We start from the raw sequence: 25,009 nt of genomic DNA, 5'->3' as shown, positions 1-25,009 counted from the left end.
TTCGAAAATTTTCCAAATCAAATTCAAATAGTTTTCGAATTGAATTCCAATTTTCGTAGAGAATAAAATAGAATAGAAAATAAAGGAATAGAATAGAAAAGAATATATAGAAAAGAAAAGAATAGAATATACAGTGCATCCAGAAAGTATTCACAGCGCTTCACTTTTTTCCAAATTTTGTTATGTTACAGCCTTATTCCAAAATGGAATGAAATTCATTATTTTCCTCAATAATATACAAACAATACCCCAATACCCCATAATGAATTGAATTCAAATTTCCGTAGAGAATAAAATAGAATAGAAAATAAAGGAATAGAATAGAAAAGAATATATAGAAAAGAAAAGAATAGAATATACAGTGCATCCAGAAAGTATTCACAGCGCTTCATTTTTTTCCAAATTTTGTTATATTACAGCCTTCTTCCAACATGAATTAAATTCATTCTTTTCCTCAATATTATACAAACAATACCCCATGATGACAACATGAAAGAAGTTTGTTTGAAATCTTTGCAAATTTATTAAAAAGAAAAAAATAAAAAATCCCAGGTACATAAGTATTCACAGCCTTTGCCATGACACTCAAAATTGATCTCAGATGCATCCTGTTTCCACTGGTCATCCTTAAAATGTGTCTACAACTTGATTGGAGTCCACCTGTGGTAAATTTAGTTGAATGGACATGATTTGGAAAGGCACACACCTATCTATATAAAGTCCCACAGTTAACAGTGTATGTCAGAGCACAAATAAAGCAATGAAAGCAAAGGAAATGTCTGTAGACCTCAGAGACAGGATTGTATGGAGGCTATAAACCTAGGGAAAGATACAGAAACATGTCTGCAGTATTGAAGGTCTCAAAGAGCACAGTGGCCTCCATCATCCGCAAATGGAGGAAGTTTGGAACCACCAAAACTCTTCCAAGAGTGGGCTGCCCAGCCAAACTGAGTGATCGGGGGAGAAGGGCCTTAGTCAGGGAGGTGACCAAAAACCCGATGGTCACTCTGACAGAGCTCCAGTGTTTCTCTGTGGACCTTCCAGAAGAACAACCATCTCTGCAGCACTCCACCAATCAGGCCTGTATGGTAGAGTGGCCAGACGGAAGCCACTCCTCAGTAAAAGGTACATGACAGCCTGCCTGGAGTTTGCCCAAAGGCACCTGAAGGACTCTCAGACCATGAGAAACAAAATTCTCTGGTCTGGTGAAACAAAGATTGAACTCTTTGGCCTGAATGGCAAGCGTCATATCTGGAGGAAACCAGGCACGCGCTCATCACCTGGCCAATGCCATCTCTATAGTGAAGCATGGTGGTGGCAGCATCATGCTGTGGGGATGGTTTTCAGCAGCAGGAACTGGGAGACTAGTCAGGATCGAGAGAAAGATGAATGCAGCAATGTACAGAGACATCCTTCATGAAAACCTGCTCCAGAGCACTCTGGACATCAGACATCAGAGGTGAAGGTTAATCTTCCAACAGGACAACGACCCTATGCACACAGCCAAGATAACTAAGGAGTGGTTGTGGGACAACTCTGTGAATGTCCTTGAGTGGCCCAGCCAGAGCCCAGACTTGAACCTGGAGAGATCTGAAAATGGCTGTGCACCGACGCTCCCCATCCAACCTGATGGAGCATGAGAGGTCCTGCAAAGAAGAATGGGAGAAACTGCCCAAAAGTAAGTGTGCCAAGCTTGTAGCATTATACTCAAAGACTTGAGGCTGTAATTGGTGCCAAAGGTGCTTCAACAAAGTATTGAGCAAAGGCTGAGAATAATTATGTACATGGGATTTTCATCGTTTTTTATTTTTAATAAATTTGCAAAGATTTCAAACAAACTTCTTTCACGTTGTCATTATGGAGTATTGTTTGTAGAATTTTGAGGGAAATAATGAATTTAATCTATTTTTGAAAAAGGCTGTAACATAACAAAATGTGGAAAAAGTGAATACTTTCTGGATGCACTGTAATAGAGTAAAACCGAACAAAATACAATAGGAAAAATTGAAAAAAAAAGGATAAAATAGAAAATAAAAGAAAATTGTAAAACAGAACAAAATAGAACAGAATTAAATAGATTAGAAAATAAAGGATAAGAATAAAATAGAATTTAAAATAGAATATAATGAAATAGAATATAACCATGTTCTGAAATTTGAATTTCAAATAGAATAAATTCAAATTCAAAAAGAACAGAATACAATATAAAAGAAAAGAAAATAATAGAAGAGAATTCAAAAAACAATAGAATAGAAAGAATATAATCATTTCCTGAAATTCGAGAAAAATAAATTCAAATAGAATAGAAAAGAATAGCTTTAGAGTAGAATAGAAAATAAAAGAATAGAACTGACTAGAATAGAAAAGAAAAGAAAATAATATAAAAAAACAATAGAATAGAATGGAATAGGAAGAATATAACCATCTTCCAAAATTCAAATTGCGAATAGAATAAATTTGACTTTGAATGGAATTCTATTTGAATGCAATTAGAATGGAATTTGAAAAATTAGAAACGATTTGAATAAATGAAACAAACCATCTTCCGAAATTTGAATATCAAATAGAATACATTTAAATTGGAATAGAATAGAAAATAATAGAATAGAAAATAACAGAATATAAAATAATAGAGTAGAACAGAATAAAAAATAGAAAAGAATAGAATATAAAGAGTATAACAATATAACAGTTTTTGAATTTCGAATAGAATGAATTTGAGTTTGAATAGAATAGAATAGATAAGAATAGAATAGAAAAGAATAGACTACAAAAAACAATATAATAGAATGGAATAGAAAGAATAAAACAATCTTCCTAAAGGTTTGAATATATTAAATTTGATTTAAAAATAAATTAGATTTGAATGCAATTCAAACTGAATTTAATTAGAAAAAAATTTGGATTTGAATAAACAAAATGAATTCTGAATACAAATTAAACAAATTTATGTAAATAATAAATCGAAAAGAAAGAAATGTTTTCATTCTGCACATGTCTAACTGAAACCCAGTAAACTCCTAACTTCCTGTAGGGAGCTAACATTGCTGCCTCTGAAAATGTAAGCAGTGTTATCAGCCCTGCCCAGAGCTCTCCCCCCACCGCCGGACTACAGACCCTCTTTCCCCCTCCTTATGTAATGAAGATGGGGACTCTAGCAGTGAATAACTGGGTAGAGCTGTCAACGCTGCTTGGGATTTCAGAGCAGCAAAGAGATTGTGTTGCCAGCTTATAACAAAACCTTTGACGATAAACCTGTTGGTAAACGCTGGACCCAAACGTAGGAAACTTAGGGCTTTGAAACCAAATTGTTAGAAGCAACTTTCTTCACTGGGGTCCCTGGAGTAGTCTTTAAAACATTTGAAAAGGAGGAGAGTGTCACAAATCTAATGTATGTCCATTAAATTATTTTTCACATCACAAGAGGTCAGAAGGGAAAGCCAATGTGTTTAGGGGCTTAATAATTTTTCATCAAGGCAGAGAAATATTTCTCAGCCCTGATGAAGGGAGGCACTGAGCCCCCAAAACGTGTTGGCTTAGTGCTCTTTCACACGGCCGCTCCAATTTCTTCTTCCGCTGCGGCATGTCCGCATATCATCCCATCCGTTTGCGGATGATATATGGACATAATGTATGTCTATGGGGATTGCGTATGTCAGCGGAGGACACCGCTGACATCCGATTTTGCATCCGTTCCATTTTTTTAACAGAAGAAAAATAGGGTTCTGTTCCGTTCCAAAAAACGGAACAGAACTGAAAGGACGCAAATCGGATGTGAGCGGATGGTCAATCCCATTGACATGCATTATGTCCGTATATCACCCACAAACGGATGGGGTGATATACGGACATACGGAACGCCCATGTGAAAGAGCCCTTAGGCTTCTGACCTCTTGTCCTGTAAGGTTTACTGCACACACCTTAGATATACTAAATAAGTAATAGCTTACTATTGCAAGCTGCTAACTCAGATTGGTAAATATTAACATGTTTTATTTTTCCAGCTTGGAAAATATAAAAATAAAAATATTATAATATGATATATTTTTAGTTCTGAACACAATAAATACAATATTGGTGGGGCATGGTGGGGTGGGTGTTTTATGTTAACAATGGGTCCACTAAAATAGAGAACAAAAGGGAAAAAAAATGAATGACTAAGACACAAAAGAATGTATTGCCGGTTGTTTTGGCAGACGAACACACTCCGACTTGAGATGGTTATTTAATGACGTGAAACTGTTGCTGAACATTTACTTAAGGGTCATAAAATGTGACTGATCTAAAATTGATTTCATTTAGTGAAATGCGGCAGAGAAGCTTTTATGGAAGAATGAAAAGTGCTGTTAGTGAGAGGACAGGTCAGCCGGGTGAGCTCTCTGCAAAGAAATATCTGCAGATTATAGGAGGAGGAGACAGTCCCTGGTTAGTTGGCCCTTGTGTCACCACAGGTCAGTCCATCAATAATGGTAGAAAGGAGCCGTCAGCTGTACATGACCTCGACAGGCCTCTCCTCTGTCTCCTTACCTGCCATGGAAGTGTTGCGGATTGCGGAGAGGAGGGTGTACTCCAAGGGGGCCAAGGTCTCAAACACTGACGTTGGGTTAGAAAGTACTGATTCCTGTTCTACGGACATCGAGCTCCCTACTCGCACGCTGTACTGCACTTTGTATTCCAGGGTAGTGCCAGCCAGCCTAAAACAACAAGCAAACAAGCTATTGCCAACGCAGGATGAAAAGGCAAATTTAAACAGCAACTCCAGGCAACAAGGTAATTAAATCAGGCAACTTGCTGCTATTTAGCAAAACTTTTATTTGTTCTTACATAAACAAATCCATTCAACTTACCTTTCATCTGAATTTGATATAATTTGCAAAATCAACAGGATTTTTACAGCAAATCACGGCAGTCTCAGCTGTGCATCCTTTCTGGGGATTACAGAAGGGCGGAGCTGGGAACCAAAGAAAACTCAGGTCTGTATTTTCACAAACCCAGATTCAAGGCTATTTAGGAAAAAAGGATACCAACAACCATATGGGACTGCCATCATGCCATGGCTGACCTCTTTCTGGTTGTCTCTGGCTTTAATTGCTTTTCACTCACAATTCCAAAATGTTGGCGTCTCGGGGTACTGAAACCTTGGAGAAGCCTAACAACCAGGCAACTAGTATTTTTAGAAGAAGGTCAGTAATACCACCCACCATATTTTCTCCCCAGGGGTGAGGTTCTAAAGGAAAGTGCTCTTTTTGCCCATTGCAATCTATCAACAGGCAACTTACTTTTAGGTCCAGGTTGGCGTCTCAGAGTACTGAAACCTTGGAAAAGCATAACAACCAGGCAACTAGCATTTTTAGAAGGTCAGTAATACCACCTGCCATATTTTCTCACCAGGGCTGAGGTCCTAATGGAAAGTGCTCTTTTTGCTCTTTGCAAGCCATCAACAGGCAACTTACTTTTCAGGTAATTAAAAAATAAAGTGTACCTATATTGTGCTCCTGCTAGGTAAAATAACTGACTTACAGCACAAACGCACCATGGTGGGCCTGGCACTCCCTGCCCCTGATGTCCTGATTTGCTAGTTGGACAGGTCCAGAATTCTTATGTAGGTATCAACTTCCTAGCAGTCGACACTTGCACAAGGGTAACATGACATTGCTGAAGTCTAGTGGTGCTGTATTGTGGGAGGCATTTTCTGAGAACTCATTACCTAAAGTGCTGGGTGTTTCTCAAGGCTCCAGTGGAGGATCAGGGCATTAAGCGAACCCAGGAATGGAAATATTCTGGTCACACTTTATTACTCGGTTTACTATTGATTAAAAAAAACTTTTCCTTAAAAATGCTTGTAATCTATATGGCCAGGACAACAGGAGCATTTCACAGACAATATTAAAGATTGTAGACCAGCCTTTCCCAACCAGGATTCATCCAAAGGTTACTGGGGGTTCCTTAAACAATGAGCTATTTCTGCCTCTTCGATATGTGATCATTGGCTACAGTTATCTACATTGTACTCACTGACCACCAGTGTAAGGGGTATTCTCTATACTGATTGCCAATGTAAGGCGCATTCTTCCCACTGACCACCAATATAAGGAGCTTTATTCCCACTGACCACCAATGTAAGGAGCATTCTTCCCACTGATTCCCAATGTAAGGGGCATTCTTCCCACTGATCCCCAATGTAAGGGGCATTCTTCCAGCTGACAAAAAATGTAAGGGGCATTCTCCCCACTGACCACCAATGCAAGGAGCATTCTCCCCACTGACCACCAATGTAAGGGGCATTCTCCCCACTGACCACCAATGTAAGGGGTATTTTCCCTACTGACCACCAATGTAAGGGGCATTCTTCCCACTGATCATAAATGTAAGAATCGTTCTTCCCTCTGACCATAAATATAAAAAGCATTCTCCCCACTGACCACCAATGTAAGGGGCATTCTCCCCACTGACCACCAATGTAAGGGGCATTCTCCCCACTGACCACCAATGTAAGGGGCATTCTCCCCACTGACCACCAATGTAAGGAGTATTTTCCCTACTGACCACCAATGTAAGGGGCATTCTTCCCACTGATCACAAATGTAAGAATCGTTCTTCCTACTGACCATAAATATAAAAAGCATTCTCCCCACTGACCACCAATGTAAGAAACTTTCTCCCCCCAAACAAACACAAAGTGGCACATAATTGTGAAATGGAAGGAAAATGATATATGGTTTTCAAATTTTTTTTTTTACAAATAAATACCTGAAAAGTGTGGCGTGCATTTGTATTCAGCCCCTTTACTCTGATACCCCTAACTAAAATCTAGTGGAACCAATTGCCTTTGGAAGTCACCTAATTAGTAAATAGAGTCCACCTGAGTGTAATTTCATCTCTGTAAAAAGACAGCTGTTCTGTGAAGCCCCCAGAGGTTTGCTAAGGGAACACACCAGACAGGTCAGGGATAAAGTTGTGGAGAAGTTTAAAGCAGGGTTAGGTTATAAGAAAATATTCCAAGCTCTGAACATCTCACGGAGCCCTGTTAAATCCATCATCCAAAAATGGAAAGAGTATGGCACAACTGCAAACCTACCAAGACATGGCCGTCCACCTAAACTGACTGTCTGGGCAAGGAGAGCATTAATCAGCGAAGTACCCAAGAGGCCCATGTTAACTCTGGAGGAGCTGCAGAGATCCACAACTCAGGTGGGAGAATCTGTCCACAGGACAACTATTAGTTGTACACTCCACAAATATTGCCTTTAAGGAAGAGTGGCAAGAAGAAAGCTATTGTTGAAAGAAAGCCATAAAAAGTCCTGTTTTCAGTTTGCGAGAAGCCATGTGGGGGACACAGCAAACATGTAGAAGAAGGTGCTCTGGTCAGATGAGGCCAAAGTTGAACTTTTTGGCTGAAAAGCAAACCGCTATGTGTGGCGGAAAACTAACACTGAACATCACCCTGACCACGCCATCCCCACCGTGAAACCATGGTGGTGGCAGCATTATGTTGTGGGGATGCTTTTCTTCAGCAGGGACAGGGAAGCTGGTTAGAGTTGATGGGAAGATGGATGGAGCCAAATACAGGGCAATCTTAGAAGAAAACCTGTTAGAGTCTGCAAAAGACTTGAGACTGGGACGGAGGCTCCCCTTCCAGCAGGACACCAGCCCTAAACAAAGCCAGGAGCTACAATGGAATGGTTTAGATCAGGGATCCTCAAACTACGGCCCTCCAGCTGTTGAGGAACTACACATCCCATGAGGCATTGTAAAACTCTGACATTCACAGACATGACTAGGCATGATGGGAATTGTAGTTCCGGAAAAACTGGAGGGCCATAGTTTGAAGACTCCTGGTTTAGATCGAAGCATATTAATGTGTTAGAATGGCACAGTCAAAGTCCATACCTAAATCCAATTGAGAATCTGTGGCGAGACTTTCAAATTGCTGTCCACAGACGCTCTCCATCCAATCTGACAGAGCTTAAGCTATACTGCAAAGAATGGGGAAACATGTCACTCTCTAGAGTTGCAAAGCTGGTAGAGACATACCCAAAAAAGACTTGCAGCTGTAATGGCAGGGAAAGGCGGTTCTACAAAGTATTGACTCAGGGGGCTGAATACAAATATATGCCACACTTTTCACATATTTATTTGTAAAGAGTTTTGAAAACCATTTATCATTTCCCTTCCACTTCACAATTATGTGCCACTTTGTGTTGGTCTATCACATAAAATCCCAATAAAATACATTTACGTTTTGTTCTAAAATGTGGAAAATGTCAGGGGGTATGAATACTTTTTCAAGGCACTGCATATGCATCATATGGGGCTTAAAGCCCACCTTCTTTGCCACTATACATATGAGTTATGTGGTCAGCAGAAGTTAAATACACCATTGGAAGTGTTGTGGTATATCAACCAAACAAGTGCAAAAATATGCCTATTGATCCTGCCATAAATTAACATTTGTTTGCAGTTCTCTCTCTCTGGCCTACAGCCCCCCAGCCCCCCCCCCCCCCCTCGCCCAATGTTTTTCAAAAGAGGAAAGGGGGAGGTGTTCTGTAGTCATAACACACTAGGTGAAAAATAAAAAAGCAAAAAAAAGAAGCCTGGAAAAAGAAAACGAATGCAGCCACCATATCTAAGGATAGGTAAACTGGAATATATTACATTTTGTTTTTTGGATTAAGATACACTTTCCATCCTAAAACCTATAATTTAGGAAATAAATCGTCTGCTTTACAATATGGCCACCCTCTTGCTCTTATATAACCAAGCTGTGTGTCAGATCCCTTCCATTAAGCAGCCAGTGCCCTCAGGTACAATACAGTATGGAGTCCTATCCATGCAGTGATATCATATGTTTAACCATCTGTTGCTCACATTTGTTATATGATGCCCAGATTTACATCAGCCAAGAACAGTCTTAAACATTTGACATAATCTAGTTACAATGCGCTCTTTACGTCTCTATTATCCAAATCCACTTCATTACCAGCGCAGTGACACCGCTGTGACTATTGCACTTACGTCACATTGATCACATCCGCCTTGTCAAATCCAGCAATATACTTGTATGCAGAAGTTACCTGTAGGAAAACATGAACCTGATTAGCTGTTTAATATTTGGCTGGCTGGAAGACACGGCCAATTCGAAGCCCCTTGAGGGTCACTGACCTCTGTGCTGAAATGTTTTTTGCAAGGTTCAGGATCACTGCACATTGCAGATTGTTGTACATTCACTTTATAAGTCACGCTGATTGTGGGCACTGAAAAGAAGAAGATAGGGACAGAATGTTACAGGTAATATACTGGATACAGACAAGGTTCTACTAAACACCATATAAGCTCACATTTTTCATTTTTGTAAATATTTTATTATATCTTTTCATGTGACAACACTGAAGAAATGACACTTTGCTACAATGTAAAGCAGTGATTGTACAGCTTGTATAACAGTGTAAATTTGCTGTCCCCCTCAAAATAACTCAACACACAGCCATTAATGTCTTAACCGCTGGCAACAAAATTGAGTACACCCCTAAATGAAAATGTCCAAATTGGGCCCAAAGTGTCAATATTTTGTGTGGCCACCATTATTTTCCAGCACTACCTTAACCCTCTTGGGTATGGAGTTCATCAGAGCTTCACAGGTTGCCACTGGAGTCCTCTTCCGCTCCTCCATGACAACATCACAGAGCTGGTCCGCTCCTCCACCTTAAATTTAGGATGCCCCACAGATGCTCAATAGGGATTAGGTCTGGAGACATGCTTGCCCAGTTCATCACCTTTACCCTCAGCTTCTTTAGCACAGCAATGGTCATCTTGGAGGTGTGTTTGGGGTCGTTATCATGTTGGACTACTGCCCAGCGGCCCAGTCTCTGAAGGGAGGGGATCATCCTCTGCTTCAGTATGTCACAGTACATGTTGGCATTCATGGTGCCCTCAATGAACTGTAGCTACCCAGTGCCGGCAGCACTCATGCAGCCCCAGACCATGACACTCCCACCACCATGCTTGACTGTAGGCAAGGCACACTTGTATTTGTACTCCTCACCTAGTTGCCGCCACACACGCTTGACACCATCTGAACCAAATAAGTTTATCTTTGTCTCATCAGACCACAGGACATGGTTCCAGTAATCCATTTCCTTAGTCTGCTTGTCTTCGGTAAACTATTTGCGGGCTTTCTTGTGCATCATCTTTAGAAGAGGCTTCTTTCTGGGACGACAGCCATGCAGACCAATTTGATGCAGTGTGCGGCGTATGGTCTGAGCACTGACAGGCTGACCCCCCACCCCTTCAACCTCTGCAGCAATGCTGGCAGCACTCATACGTCTATTTCCCAAAGACAACCTCTGGATATGACTCTGAGCACGTGCACTCAACTTCTTTGGTCGACTATGGCGAGGCCTGTTCTGAGTGGCACCTGTCTTGTTAAACCGCTGTATGGTCTTGGCCACCGTGCTGCAGCTCAGTTTCAGGGTCTTGGCAATCTTCTTATAGCCTAGGCTATCTTTATATAGAGCAACAATTCTTTTTTTTCAGATGCTCATGGAGTTCTTTGCCATGAGGTACAATGTTGAACTTCCAGTAACCAGTATGAGAGAGTGAGAGCGATAACACCAAATATAACACACCTGCTCCCCATTCACACCTGAGACCTTGTAACACTAACGAGTCACAAGACACCGGGGAGGGGGGAGTGTCTAATTGGGCCCAATTTGGACACTTTTGTTGCTAGCAGTTTAGACATTAGTGGCTGTGTGTTGAGTTATTTGAGGGGACAGCAAATTTACACTGTTATAAAAGCTGTACACTCACTACTTTACATTGTAACAAAGTGTCATTTCATTTGTCACATGAAAAGATAGAATAAAATATTTACAAAAATGTGAGGGGTGTACTCACTTTTGTGAGATAGTATATATATATATATATATATATATATATATATATATATATATCATTTATAGTTTTGTTGCATTCAAGATGCATTCCATATTGAAAAAATGCAGCATGTTCTACTTTTGTTGACTGCACTGGAACGCACTGAACTGGTTTGCACTAGGGCCATTGGTATCCATGATAAACACTGTCCATGCATTTTTTATGCATCTTTTGTGAACCAGTCCTTAAGGCACATCAAAAATGTGCATGCAGAAACACTTGGTGTAAACCAGCCCTTAAATTGTAACTAAAGGATTAGCATTTTTAATAGAGTAAGGGAGGGTTATAGCCCCTGTCTTTTTTTCCCCTTTTGTGTCCCATAGGGATTTCCCTTCACTTCCTATTCTGCAGCCATAACAGGAAGTGAAAGATTTCCTCTCTATTACTGTTCTGATGTCAACCCAAAATTTGGAATTTTCTTTTTCTTTCACTCTTGATGATAACAGTAAACAGGACAAATAGAGAGGGTGAATCTCCCTGATAGGGGCGCAGACAGCAATAAAAACGTGACCTTTAGTTACACTTTAATAATGTATTAAGGAATACAGAGATGCATTCTATCTGCCTAGAGCTCAGCTTTAAAGTTTTAATAAAAGAGCACTGAAAGTTCCAGGTATTATTATTTATTTACTCCTAGATTGTAAGCTCTAACGAGCAGGGCCCCCAGATTCCTCCTGTATTAAATTGTATTGTAATTGTACTATCTGCCCTCATTTTGTAACGCGCTGTGCAAACTGTTGGCACTATATAAATCCTGTATAATAATTATTTAATTTGTTGGAAAAAGTAGAATCTTGGACTGCCACTACTGACCACTATTAGAAAATGCTGGTTGCCCGGCTGTCTCTGGCTGCTATACTTTTTGAGTCACCAGCATGGAACAAGTCTGAGTAAACCTAAAACTCCTGATTAATATTCTTGCTCTGTCAGTGGCCAAAAAGCACTTAAAGGCAAAACTTTTTTTTAGTTTTGGGTGGATTGGAGCAGTGGCGTACCTAGAGCATTTGGCACCCGGGGCGGATCCTATATCTGGCACCCCCCCCCCCCCCCCCCCGAATTTAAAATGTAAAAACACCCACAAAAAAATGTAATGTTTTCAAGAATATTTGTTGCACAAATTTCACAGCCCCCCATCACAGTGCCCCTTGCAGTCTGCCCTCCGTCTCTTTAATCACAGTTCCCCCTTTTGCACTCTCTGCCTCCCCTGCACAGTCCTACCTTCAGCATAGATAGATAGCTAATATTAGCAATGTGTTTAAGTTTGAGTAAGAGATTGGAGACTTGCTAAAGGAGATATTCAGAGACTACAGACATGATACAGTAGATGGTCAGAGACTGCAGACGTGATACAGGAGATGGTCAGAGACTGCAGACGTGATACAGGAGATGGTCAGAGACTGCAGATGTGATACAGGAGATGGCCAGAGACTGCAGACATGATACAGGAGATGGTCAGAGACTGCAGACATGATACAGGAGATGGTCAGAGACTGCAGACATGAAACAGGAGATGGTCAGAGACTGAGGACATGATACAGTAGATGGTCAGAGACTACAGACATGATACAGGAGATGGTCAGAGACTGCAGACATGATACAGGAGATGGTCAGAGACTGCAGACGTGATACAGGAGATGGTCAGAGACTGCAGACATGATACAGGAGATGGTCAGAGACTGCAGACATGATACAGGAGATGGTCAGAGACTGCGGACATGATACAGGAGATGGTCAGAGACTGCAGACATGATACAGTAGATGATCAGAGACTGCAGACATGATACAGGAGATGGTCAGAGACTGAGGACATGATACAGGAGATGGTCAGAGACTGAGGACATGATACAGTAGATGGTCAGAGACTACAGACATGATACAGGAGATGGTCAGAGACTGCAGACATGATACAGGAGATGGTCAGAGACTGAGGACATGATACAGTAGATGGTCAGAGACTACAGACATGATACAGGAGATGGTCAGAGACTGCGGACATGATACAGGAGATGGTCAGAGACTGAGGACATGATACAGTAGATGGTCAGAGACTACAGACATGATACAGGAGATGGTCAGAGACTGCAGACATGATACAGGAGATGGTCAGAGACTGAGGACATGATACAGGAGATGGTCAGAGACTGAGGACATGATACAGGAGATGGTCAGAGACTGAGGACATGATACAGTAGATGGTCAGAGACTACAGACATGATACAGGAGATGGTCAGAGACTGCAGACATGATACAGGAGGTGGTCAGAGACTGAGGACATGATACAGGAGATGGTCAGAGACTGAGGACATGATACAGGAGATGGTCAGAGACTGCAGACATGATACAGGAGATGGTCAGAGACTGCAGACATGATACAGGAGATGGTCAGAGACTGCAGACGTGATACAGGAGATGGTCAGAGACTGCAGACGTGATACAGGAGATGGTCAGAGACTGCAGACGTGATACAGGAGATGGTCAGAGACTGCAGACATGATACAGGAGATGGTCAGAGACTGCAGACATGATACAGGAGATGCTCAGAGACTGAGGACATGATACAGGAGATGGTCAGAGACTGAGGACATGATACAGGAGATGGTCAGAGACTGAGGACATGATACAGGAGATGGTCAGAGACTGCAGACATGATACAGGAGATGCTCAGAGGCTGAGGACATGATAGAAGATAGAAGAGCACTAGGGGGGCCGGAGAGCACAGACGAAGCAGAAAGCACTGGAGGTGCTGAAGGGCACGGTGGGGGGGGGGGGGAACTGGAGAGAATTAAGAGAGGGTTTGGAAAGCATTGTAGGGGGGTTGGAAGGTGCAGGGGGTGGATTGCACTGGGGGGGACAGGGAGCACTTGGGGGGGCGAGCAGGGAAAACCAGGGGGGTGGAGAGCACTGGGGGGACAGGGAGTACTTGGGGGGCGAGCAGGGAAAATCAGGGGGGTGGAGAGCACTGGGGGGACGGGGAGCACTTAGGGGGGAGGGAGAAAGCACTGTGGGGAGTTGAAGAGCATGGGGGGGGCTAAAAGCACTGAGGGAGGGATTAGGAGCACTGGAGGAGGTTAAGAACTTTGGGGGGCCAGCAAAAGAAGTTGTATAGGAGGGGGATGGGGCAGCTGCATATAGATAAATTGATCTTTCCCTATTCTTCCTGCAGGAGGGAGAGGAGGAGAATCGGTTATTCAGCAGGAAGCTGCAGGAAGAATAGAGAAAGATGAATTCCTCTATATGTAGCAGCCCCATCCCCCTCCTATCCAGCACACACTTTTGCAATGGGCACTCACCTTCTTCCCGCCGAGGCTCCGCCCCTTATTCCCGCCGCGGCTCCGCCCCTTATTCCCGCCGCGGCTCCACCCCCTTATTCCCGCCGTGGCTCCGCCCCCCACTAGCAGCACGGACTGAAGGAGCTGCCAACCACTGCAGCTGCCTTCACACTGCGGGATCTGTCTGACTCTGAACACACCGGGCAGGACACCGGCTGACACCCCCCAGTGAGTGGCACCCGGGGCGGGCCGCACCCCCGCCCCCCCCCATTGGTACGCCACTGGATTGGAGAGGTATTAGAACACTTGCCAGTTTTTATTGCTGTCTGTGTCCCCATTAAGGAGATTCGCCCTCTCTATTCGTCCTGTTTACCATTATCATTGAAAGTGAAAGCAAAATAGAAAAACAAATTTTGGGTTGTCCCCAGAAAAGTAATAGAGGGGAAATCTTCCAATGGGGACACTAGTTCTGGTGACCCTTGGGGATTTTTGCAGGGATTTTCCTCTTACTTCCGATTTGACTATGGGACATAAAGTGAAGATAAATCAGCCAAAAGGGACAAAGATGGCAAAAAAAAAAAAAAACTTACAGGGGTTATACCCTCCCTTACTCCATTCAAAATGGAAGAAAAAATGGAAAATTTAATGACAAATACTGTAATTTTCCTTTCCTGACAGGCTCCATGGCAGCACAGCTGGATATAGACCCCCCATATAGACCTTAACTCATAAATTTGAGCCCACCTGCAGCCTCTGTGCTCTGTAACTAGTCCTACCAAGCTGGGTGGAATCTGTGCAACCATGGAGAGCTCATCAGGAAAGGAAAATTATGGTAAGTATCTGTCATTCAATTTTCCGTTTTCCTGACGGCTCCATGTGAGCACAGCTGGATATAGACCCCTCCCCCCCCCACACCTATGCTTCCAGGACCTTAACTCATAAATTTGAGCCTACCTCCAGCTTCCGTGTTCTGTAACAAGTCCTACCAAGCTGGGTGGAATCTGTGCAACCATGGAGAGCTCATCAGGAAAGGAAAATTATGGTAAGTATCTGTCATTCAATTTTCCATATTCCTGACGGCTCCATGCTGGGAACTAACTAGCCACACAGGGGAGGGATAATGCTACACACTCCTTAATTCTGGCTAAAAACAGAAGCCAGGATGCCTTTGGCAAATAAAAAAGAAGAATGCAGAGGTTGCAGGTGGGATCAAATGTATGAGTTAAGGTCTTGGAAGCATGGGGGAGCGGAGCCCATACCCAGCTGTGCTGACATGGAGCCACCAGGAAAAAAGTTTTGCCTATAGTTCTACTTCAAGTCAAAGCATGACACTCAAGTAACTTAAAAAACAGAGAGCTCAGCAATATGGATCCAGCTATTTATGTCAAGACAGTCCTAGTCCACTGAAGTTTCTAAAACATCTCTTTGGGTACATTTTGGGAAGAAGTCAAAAGGCTTTATGTATGTCTTGCAAAGCAAACCAATAGTGGTGATTCAACAGACAATTCTTTCTTACTACCCTTTATGAAGTGTGCTTTACAGAATCTCCCTGAGAGTGTAGCAGCCAATCAGGGTGAAGTTAGGATGGCTGTAAATTTGTAGGTTTTGGAAGTAAAATTTGTAAGAAAATTCTTGGTATATTCGAAGGCTTGACAAATGTCATCCAAAATAGTTCAAATTTTAGTTTGCTTTTAACATTTGAATTTAGACTTTATCAAATAAAACCCCACATACACTGTTGGAAATTCGATTGTTTCAGAAAAAATTTCCATCATGCTCCTTCGAAATGTCTTATCACTGGCATTGAACATCAATTTGACCCTGCTAACAATTAGAAAATCAAACAAATGCTCTTAAGACAAAAAAAAACCCAAAAAACAAAAATCTACTAGTGTATGGCCAGTTTTACAGTAGTGCTTCCGGGGGACATATTAAAAAAAAAAAACCTCCTTTTAGGAAGGTGTCTGTGGGGCCACAGATGGATAGAATATCAAACAAAAAATCAAGTCAGTAGACTGATAATTTGATTTTCATATGGTTAGTGTGCTTACTGTGACAGCTTATTTCCGTTTCAAGATCAAAAATGAATAAACTAACATGTTGGAAAAAATCTTTTTCAAATAAAAGATTTTCTATTTGTTTGCAGGTCACTTGTTCGAAAAAAAATTAATAAATATTAGGTTAAATGTGCATGATCAGTAGGGGTAGTAGTAGAAATCAACTGAAAAAAACAAAAAAACAAAACAATGTTTAATGTTGGAAACAAATCGGAAATTTTTTACATTTACTGGAAGACTTCCAATACATTGGCTGGCCTATGGAATGCTAGATTCAAAGAAAATTTGTTCAAATTTTTGTTAGTTTTTCTACTTATCCATGGCCAGCTGTTGACTGCTTATCATCTCATGTTTCCTTAAAGGGTCGTCACACCCTCACACACCCATATTTTGGCTGGTAGAATGAATCAACCCAAAGTCTTTTCAAACCTTTAAGCAGTGGGGTCTCTGAAAGTCAAAGGTGTCTACCAACTTCTCCACTACTCTACTAATTGTAGGTTCAACACAGAGAGGTGATACTTTTCTGTAATGGGCAGTGGGTAGGTGGAGTTGAGAACTCAACTGAAATGCAAAGATTTAGCCACCAAAATTACAAGGTGTATATATGTATATATATATATATATATATATATATATATATATATGTAAATTTAAGGATATATCACCTAGACAAAGAAGGAAGGACAAAACACTTCGGGGCGTGGCTGTACGGCAACCGGATGTGTCGTCAGAGCCGGAATCAGAAGTGACCTAGCAGAAAACCAGTGAAACCCCAACATTCTGAGTTGGGGCTTCTGAGAGTGGTGGTTCTGACTGAGCATTGTTCTTTAAATATTATATCGATGGGCATGATTATTGGTTTTATTTGTGAGTAGCTTTTTAGACCTTTTAATAAAGTGCTATTGTTTTATGGAATTACACTACTGAATCCTTTCTTCTTCTTATATCCCCTGTGATTGAGCCTGGCAATGGGTGGAATAATGGAATATTGAGTTACAGAGGCAGTGGGAGTTCTGCTGTTATATAAAATCTCTATATGTCAATCATTTATATGAGAGGCAGGTTGTTGGTGAGTCTCAGTCTGGGAGGAGTGGTGGAGCACTGGAGTGCAGGGTGAAAACACGGAAAATTACTATTTTCTGCAGCATTTTCACTTAACTTGAATATGAATATTTATATCATTGGATGCTTGCCTTCTTTAGAGCATGGGAATTTTTAGTACATGTTGTATTTCTTTTGGAATTTTTCATGGGATTACACTGGTATATAGCGTTGCATTCTTTATAATTAGTTGTATATATAAAGCTGATGGGTGACTTATCCAGTTGGAAGATATTTTAAAGAGATATTTTGGGCTGTTCAGGGAGGTGTCAGAGCTTGACACTAAACCACCCCCATCTGCGTTCCTTCTGTCCCATAATTATGATAGGCAGCCTCATTGGCCAACAGATATATGCAGAAGGTGCAATCAACCTTAAACCATGATGGGAAGGTTTGGGAGAATGCAAGTACTTAGCAACTGCAGCAGTTGTCCCTTCTCCTGTGTGAAACAGTCTCTTCTCTGACATGTCATTGGTAGATGGACTAATCAGAAGACAGAAAGTGAAGACGCTGCACACCAGATATAGATACCAGATATAGATACTTTTAAGCCACCCATAGACAGTTCAAATCTCGTCCGGTTCCGGGATTTAAACCATGTATGGGCAGGCTGAATGGACCCAACTTGATCGTTTGAACGATCAACATTTGTGCAACCAGGCTGATGGATTTTACACGTGATTATTGCTAGCTGTTATAACCACTTGCAATAATCACTGTGTTCTTTTACAAATTTCTTTCCTGCAAACCGTGCAAACCCATGTTTGCAGGAAAGAAATTTGCTCTGTCTATGGCAGCCCTTAGGTTCAATGTCTACTGTATCCTACTATTTGCACAGAATCAGACATAAATTACATTTGTATGATAGAAAATACTCTTCTGCTCTATCATAGATGGCTGGTACTGTTTCAGGACTTTGTTACAAATGCAATAGTTTCTCAAGTCCTACAATTTGAAGACCTGCCTTGATATCTCTATGAATTCGGTTTTTGAAAAGGTCAGTAAACAAAAGCAGCTGCTGAACTACTCTTAGAATCTTCTCTGCTGAGAAATAAAATGAAAAAAGCCAGCACAAAAAAAAAAATGGTTCTCATCAATGTGGAAGAAATTTCACCACTGACCTTTAAAGACCGGTTGTTGTTCATCTACGATGAAGATTCTGTCTCTCCCAGAAGGTGAAGACATCATCTCACTAAGTGTCTGGGGGGTGAAGGTGCTGGATTGTGGTGAAGTCACTGATTTTGTTGAGCTAGGGGACTCTGATCCATCATTTTTCACTGCAGTTGCATGGTCTTGATGGTGTCCCGAAGGAAGTCTTGATGTAGGATGATATGCTTTCACATCCCAAGCTGGTGTTGTTTTAGAATAGTGCACACCATTTTGAGTGTAGCCATGGAGTCCACCTGTTGTTGCTGGGGCAGGGCCTTCTGTCCTATGCTCAGTTACATTGGCATGCTTGGTAAATGAGGTCCTTTCTGTTGGTGCGTACATGTCCACAGCTTGATCTCCTGGAGTTTGCATGGTAGTGTCTTCATTAACATTCATGGTCAACTCTGGTCCAGACCATGTGATTGACTGATGTGTAGATGTTCCAGCATTTGACTGTGTAGATTGCATTAACCCTTTGTGAGATGTAGGTACATGAGAATAGGATACGGTTGGCTTAAATGACATCTTGGGGATCAATTCTGTTTGGTTAGTTAGTCCAATCCTAATCTGAATCGTTGGCTCTTTTTTACGACCACCGTGGATCGTGAAACTTGTTTGTGTGAATGATTCCATTTTGTTTGCAGTAGTTGGTTCCTTTTCTGTGTCAAGTTCTGCTACATGCCTTGTGATTGGCCCTGCGTATGTAAAATTTGTTACATTCTCAGTGGTAGACTCTAACAGTGAGGTTGATTCTATCTTTCTGTTTGTGATAGGTTCTGTTTGTGTGGTTGATTCTGTATGGGTATCTGGGGTTGGCGTTGTTTGTTTCTGGGTATCCGTTTCATCTGTGACCCATTCTGATTTTGTGGTGGCATGGGTCACTGTTGTTGGTTTATGTCTTTCAGTAGAATCTCTCCTAGATGCTGGTTCATTTTTTAAAGTGGACTCATCCCTACACTTTGTGACTGGTTCCGTCTGAGAGTCTGTTTTTGTCTCACCCTGTAGAAATGGTTCTGTGCTCTTCGTTGATTCAGTGGTGACCTTTGTAATTAACTCTGGCATTGTTGGGACGACTGCCCCAGTTTTTGTAATTAATTCTCTGTGTGTGGGAGATCTTGTGTTTGTGATTGCCTCTGTGTAATTACCAAGTTCCATGGGGCTGTTTGGGATTGATTTTGTTTGATAAGTAGAGTCCAGAGCATTGTTTATGATTCGCCCTGTATTGGTGGAGAATTCTATCCTATCATTTCCTTTCAAGTGACTATAAGTGATTGGTTCTGGTTGAGTTTTATTAATATATGCTAATGTTCCAGAATTTGTCAGATTCCTATTTATTGGTTCTGGCTGGGATGGTGTGATCGGATAAGGCATTGTTACAGTAGTAGGCATCAGTTGGCTTTTTGTTGTTCGGTTAGGAGGTTTTTGGGTGGACATCGTTGACCACACCCTTGTGTAAAAATCCTGCTCAGTAGACAGCTCTGGTTGTGTCTGTGTGATTAGCTTAGACTGAGTTTGGGTGGTTAAACCTACTTCTGATGTGCTTAGCTTTGGTGGACCCAAAAAAGTTCGATTTGTCTGGTTCTTTATGGTTTGCTGCTCCAGTGTGGGTGTGATTGGCTCCTCCTGTGTGGGTGTGGTTAACTCCTCTTGGGTTGCAAGAGTGCCTGATTGGTTCTGTGTAATCCTCTGAACTGCAGTGGGTGGGGTAAGATCTAACTGAGGCTGTTTAGTTGCTGCAACTGGAAGGTGTGTGGTAACATTGTATTTTGTGGTTTGGGTCAAGTGGTGCCTTGTGTGTGATTCTGAATGTCTGTGTATGAATGGTTTAGTGTGTAGACTGGGATTTGATTCTGATTGTCTACCTTGTTCAGGGCTGTTAAGCTTGTGAACTGCAGTTTGACTATCTGTTACAGAAATTGAGAAATGTGTTGTGGGTTCTTGGGACTGTGTTGTCAGTTCAGCCTGACTGTCAAAGACAGTCAGGGTAGTCAGCCTTGGATGAGCTGTTCCGGATATTTCTGAAGGTCCTGCTGTTATGGACCCTATCTCATTCTCCTTCAGAGAGGGATCTGATCGCCTAGTACTGAAATGGGTATCATTTTGGATGGAAATTAGTCTTTGGGTAGATGTTACCAACTTTGTGAGAAACTGTTGTGAGTTAGACTGCCTTGGTTGCATCTGAGTGGTTACATCTGGCTGTTCGTGTGCATTAATGTCTACCAGAGTCTGTGAAAGATGATTCCTTTGTAAATGGTGGTCTGAGTGGTGTTTATGGTGGCTATGTGAGTGTGGCTGCGTGTGGTTGTGTAAGTGTTTCTGATGATGTCTGTTTGGTTCTGAAGGGGCTGTTCTATCATAAGCTGTGCCTTTATGTTGAGATATGGTGTTGGTTTTATTTTGGCTAAGTGACTCTAAAGCTTGGTGTCTATGTTTATGGGAATGTGTCAGATTGCGGTAAATTTGGTGGCCCTCTGTCGTATCCATCCAAGTCTGGTCTTTTTCTCTTTTGGCTTGTGTGGCTACCCCTGTCATTAATCGACTATGGACTTCTGTTGCCGTTTCTACGAGTCCTTGAGAACGGTCACTTAAATGACTTACATTATCAGAAGTCCTTGCAGCCTGAGTGGCCAATACATCAATCTGTGTAAGTCCAATGACACTGGTCTCAGTGGTTAATTCTGAATGGAACTGAACTCTGTCTTTTTGGGCAAGTCCAGAAAGTTCTGTTGAGCTCAGGTTTGTGTTCATAAATATATTTATGTCTGGTATTTTTACATTTACTTTGGATTTCAATTCTTGCATGACTTTGGAATCATGTACTTCTGGCCAATTCACCTTTCTTAAAAGTCCAGCTCTTGGGACATCATTGTGCCGATCGGCTTCGGGCACAGAAGTCACATTTTCAGCATTCAATAGATGGTCCTGGGTATTCAGAGAATTCAATTCATACAACACAGCCTCTTTTCCAGTTGTAAATGTGGAATTAGAAGATTGAGCCATATGTTGAAGGCTGTTAGTGAGGAAGCTAGAATTCTGATTTACAAGGGAATTGAGCAGAACTGATGTGTTACTTGATTTTTCCTTTAGCTGCCTACCCATCTGTGTTACTGCCTGTAATGCCACTGGAAACTGTTTAACCCTATCAGGTGGAAATGGAGCGCCTTTTTGGCCAGATTTATTAGTGTTTCTCAGAGGTATGGTGGCAGTCCGCTGAGGTATGGGGCTGACTGACAGCCCTGTTGAGCCAGCGGTAAAATTGGAGTCTCTCAACTGACCTGTTACAGGTTTTGATGTGACATTTTTATGATGTAAATGTGGAAGGCTTTGATATCTTGCAGAAGGGTTTTTAATTGGAAATTTTGGAACTGTTTTGGCTTTGCTGGGTACAATTGAACCTTTTCTAATGACTGGTCGTTTTTGAGGGGAATCACTCAATGAATGGCTCCTGGTAGTCAATGGCATCTTGGTAGAATTCAGCTGAGACTCATAGGGAGTTGAGCTTCTTTGCTGATAACGCGGAGGATTTACATCACTGACATTTGCACCTCCTTGCAGCAGCTGGACTTTGGCAGGCCTTACAGATATGTCTTTCAGAGGACTATGTTGTTTTTTTACATCTTTTGGAGGTGGAGGATGAAGTGCAGCTGTCTTGTTTGCTGGTCCATGGGTTGCTGGTAATGGTGTTCGAAGCATGGTCTTGGGGGTGACAGCCATGGTAAACTGAGCCCCTAAGGTAGTACTTGAAAAATATTCCACTGCATCGGTGTTATTGGCAACAAGCTCTAAAGGGGGATAAAAAGGAGATATTATACCCATAAGAATGTCAGCACAAAACAAGATTGGTTGCTTTTCATTAATCTAGGTCATCATTTCTTAAGTAATAATTGTTTTTGCTTTGAAATAGTTACTGAACAAGTGGAAATAGACCTGTGGTCTATACAGTGAAACCGAGAGGAAAGAGTGGGGCAACACCCAAGAAATCAATGAGAAGGTCAGTGGAATCTGACCTGTGGTGGGCCTGATATCTTGCACTCTATGGAGCTCAAGCCACATGGTAGTATGCCAGTTTAGACCCCAATATGTACATTTTTTTTCCATCTTAAAAATCCACCAAATCTTTTGTGGTAGAGCTTCGATTGCTGATAAAGGACATTTGCATATTTGCCCTAAAGACACCTAGCAGCCACGCAAAAATGAATAATTCATGTATCTTAGTATTTGTCTGCACCTGGAATCTATTTACTACATAAGAGTATCCATGGACAGATACTCAAACCCTTAACCATTGCAGCAGATATGCTGTACAGAAGGAAGTACATGGAGTGTACATGGTACATTGTGTTAATTTATTAAAACTTTCAATTTGGAAATGTACCTTTGTTGCACTTTCTTTATTGTAAGTTTATTTTTCTTTAATTTCTTAACTTGTTAAACATTTATTTTAAACTTAGTGTAGAGAAACACTGTGACAAATGCATGTAATGTGGGCAGTGCAATATGTAATTGAACAGACAAGGACTCACTGCTCAAGGTGGTGTAATTGCCTGATGACTCACACAGGTGCATGCCCCGGCTCGCCTCCGTGAAAACTTGATAAAGGAAAAGGAATTGGCAGCACTCCAGATGGATGTCCAGTCAATAAATCTGGATTTTGACTCAACCTGGAGTGCTGCCAATTCCTTTTCCTTTATCAAGTGCAATATGTAGGTGGGGCTTTGTAGTGCGGGTGGGGACACAGGGGGACCCTATGATCTTCTATTGCCTCGGGGGCCCCATGAGTTGTCAGTCCGCCCCTAGTAACATGCTTAGTGTTAAGGCATCCATTGATTTGAATAAGCTGTCAATGCACTTCTGCATAAAAGAAACCACACTTGACCCTTCTCTAGGAAAGCACTGCAAGGCAATAGCGTGTTACCTGCCTTGTAGCACACAACGAAGCAGATGCAATGCTTTAGTTCCTTTTTGCACCACAATACATAATACATGCATGGTGTGGTACTGGGCATTGCGGTAATGTGCCTTACTGCAATGCAAAGATATGAATCCAGCCTTAAAAGTATTTTAAACCCTTCCAATGAAGTTCTCTTATCAACTTTTGAAAATACCATTAAAAATGTTGTCTATTCTATACGTGACAAAAAAAAATACCTGTTGATCCTGCCTGAAGTTGTGTAAGTTGATAACTTCCTGTACTCTTTATATTTGTTCTACTCTTAGGGAGGGTGTTCTGCAGTCCTGACCTAGAGTGACCAGGCTGCTGCTCCACAGATAGGGTACAATAAGTGAACATTGTCAGCTTAAGACCGAAAGTTTGTTACCGGCAGGCTCACCAAGTAAAAAATAAAATTATAAAGCAACCTTGTATATGGACTGATATGCTGCAAAGTAATAAATCATTTTTATTTCTGGGCTTAGATATGCATTGAGTGAGGGGGTTACATCTGCACAAGCTTTCAAAGAATTTAGACCACATGGCAAGACTATGGCAATGTAATTTATTAGCTAGTTAAGCACAGTCTTGGAAGCATGGGCCATTAATGTGTGAAAAAACTAATGGCAGATGTTACCAGTTGAGTGATACCATGAGTAAACATTTCTTTCATGGGTATGTTCAATGATAACTTGGGCACATGACTCATAAAAGCATCCCCGTCATCCTCCGCATTCTCCAAACTCACCGCTATCTGGCTGGGCCATCCATTGCTTTCATTAAGAATATAAGATTTTCTGCCAAAAGAGTGTTGTAATCAGTGGATCAAAAGATGAGTATATATATAAAGAACATATGGTCTGCAGTAGTCAGTTAGCATGTTGTATGTATGCCTATTCCAAATCCATGGAAGACCATGAGGACTGAGACCTCCAGTTCTGTAAATTGTATTTAACCACTTAAGCCCCGGAGGATTTGGCTGCTAAACGACCAGGGGGTATTTTGCGATTCGGCACTGCGTGACGTGACGTGCGACGCTGTACCTAAACGAATTTGATGTCCTTTTTTTCCCACAAACAGAGCTTTCTTTTGGTGGTATTTGATCACCTGTGCGATTTTTTGATCACGCGCTATAAACAAAAAAAGAGCGTCAATTTTGCAAAAATAACAATATTTTTCAAATTTTTTTATATGAAATTCCCCCCCAAAAAATGTAAAAATCAAAATTTTTTAACATTTTCGGCCAATTTGTTTTATGCTACCTATGTTTGGTAAAAAAAAGTCGCAAAAAGCGTATTTTTATTGGTTTGCGCAAAAGTTATCGCGTTTACTAACAAAGGGAAAGATTTTTGTCATTTTTGTTGTTTTTTTTTTTAACGCATAATGGCGGCGATCTGCGATTTTTTTTGTGGTACTGCGACATTGCGGCAGACAGATCGGACCCTTGACTGACATTTTTGACACTTTTGGGGGTACCAGTGACATTTCTACAGTAATCAGTGCTATACATATGCACTGTTACTGTAAAAATACACTGGTAGTGAAGGGGTTAACTTTATTTGAGAGGG

The 25,009-nt window shown here is 41.5% G+C and overlaps 1 protein-coding gene across 1 annotated transcript in view; it reads right to left on the bottom strand.

Annotated features, from left to right (window-relative positions):
* The window catches only part of LOC309558103 (uncharacterized protein), a 107,751-nt gene that overhangs the window by 35,526 nt on the left and 47,216 nt on the right, over positions 1 to 25,009 (bottom strand). The window contains exons 2-5 of the mRNA XM_082261074.1: positions 18,484 to 22,293; positions 9,163 to 9,254; positions 9,016 to 9,074; positions 4,528 to 4,694 (exon numbers count right to left, since the gene is read on the bottom strand). Coding sequence (XP_082117200.1) covers positions 4,528 to 4,694; positions 9,016 to 9,074; positions 9,163 to 9,254; positions 18,484 to 22,293 — 4,128 coding nt within the window. The remainder of the gene's footprint in view (positions 1 to 4,527; positions 4,695 to 9,015; positions 9,075 to 9,162; positions 9,255 to 18,483; positions 22,294 to 25,009) is intronic.

This window comes from Pelophylax lessonae, assembly GCF_965119305.1.
Source record: "Pelophylax lessonae genome assembly, chromosome: 6".
Classification (NCBI taxonomy): domain Eukaryota; kingdom Metazoa; phylum Chordata; class Amphibia; order Anura; family Ranidae; genus Pelophylax; species Pelophylax lessonae.
This window is presented reverse-complemented; position numbering and strand designations above follow the sequence as displayed.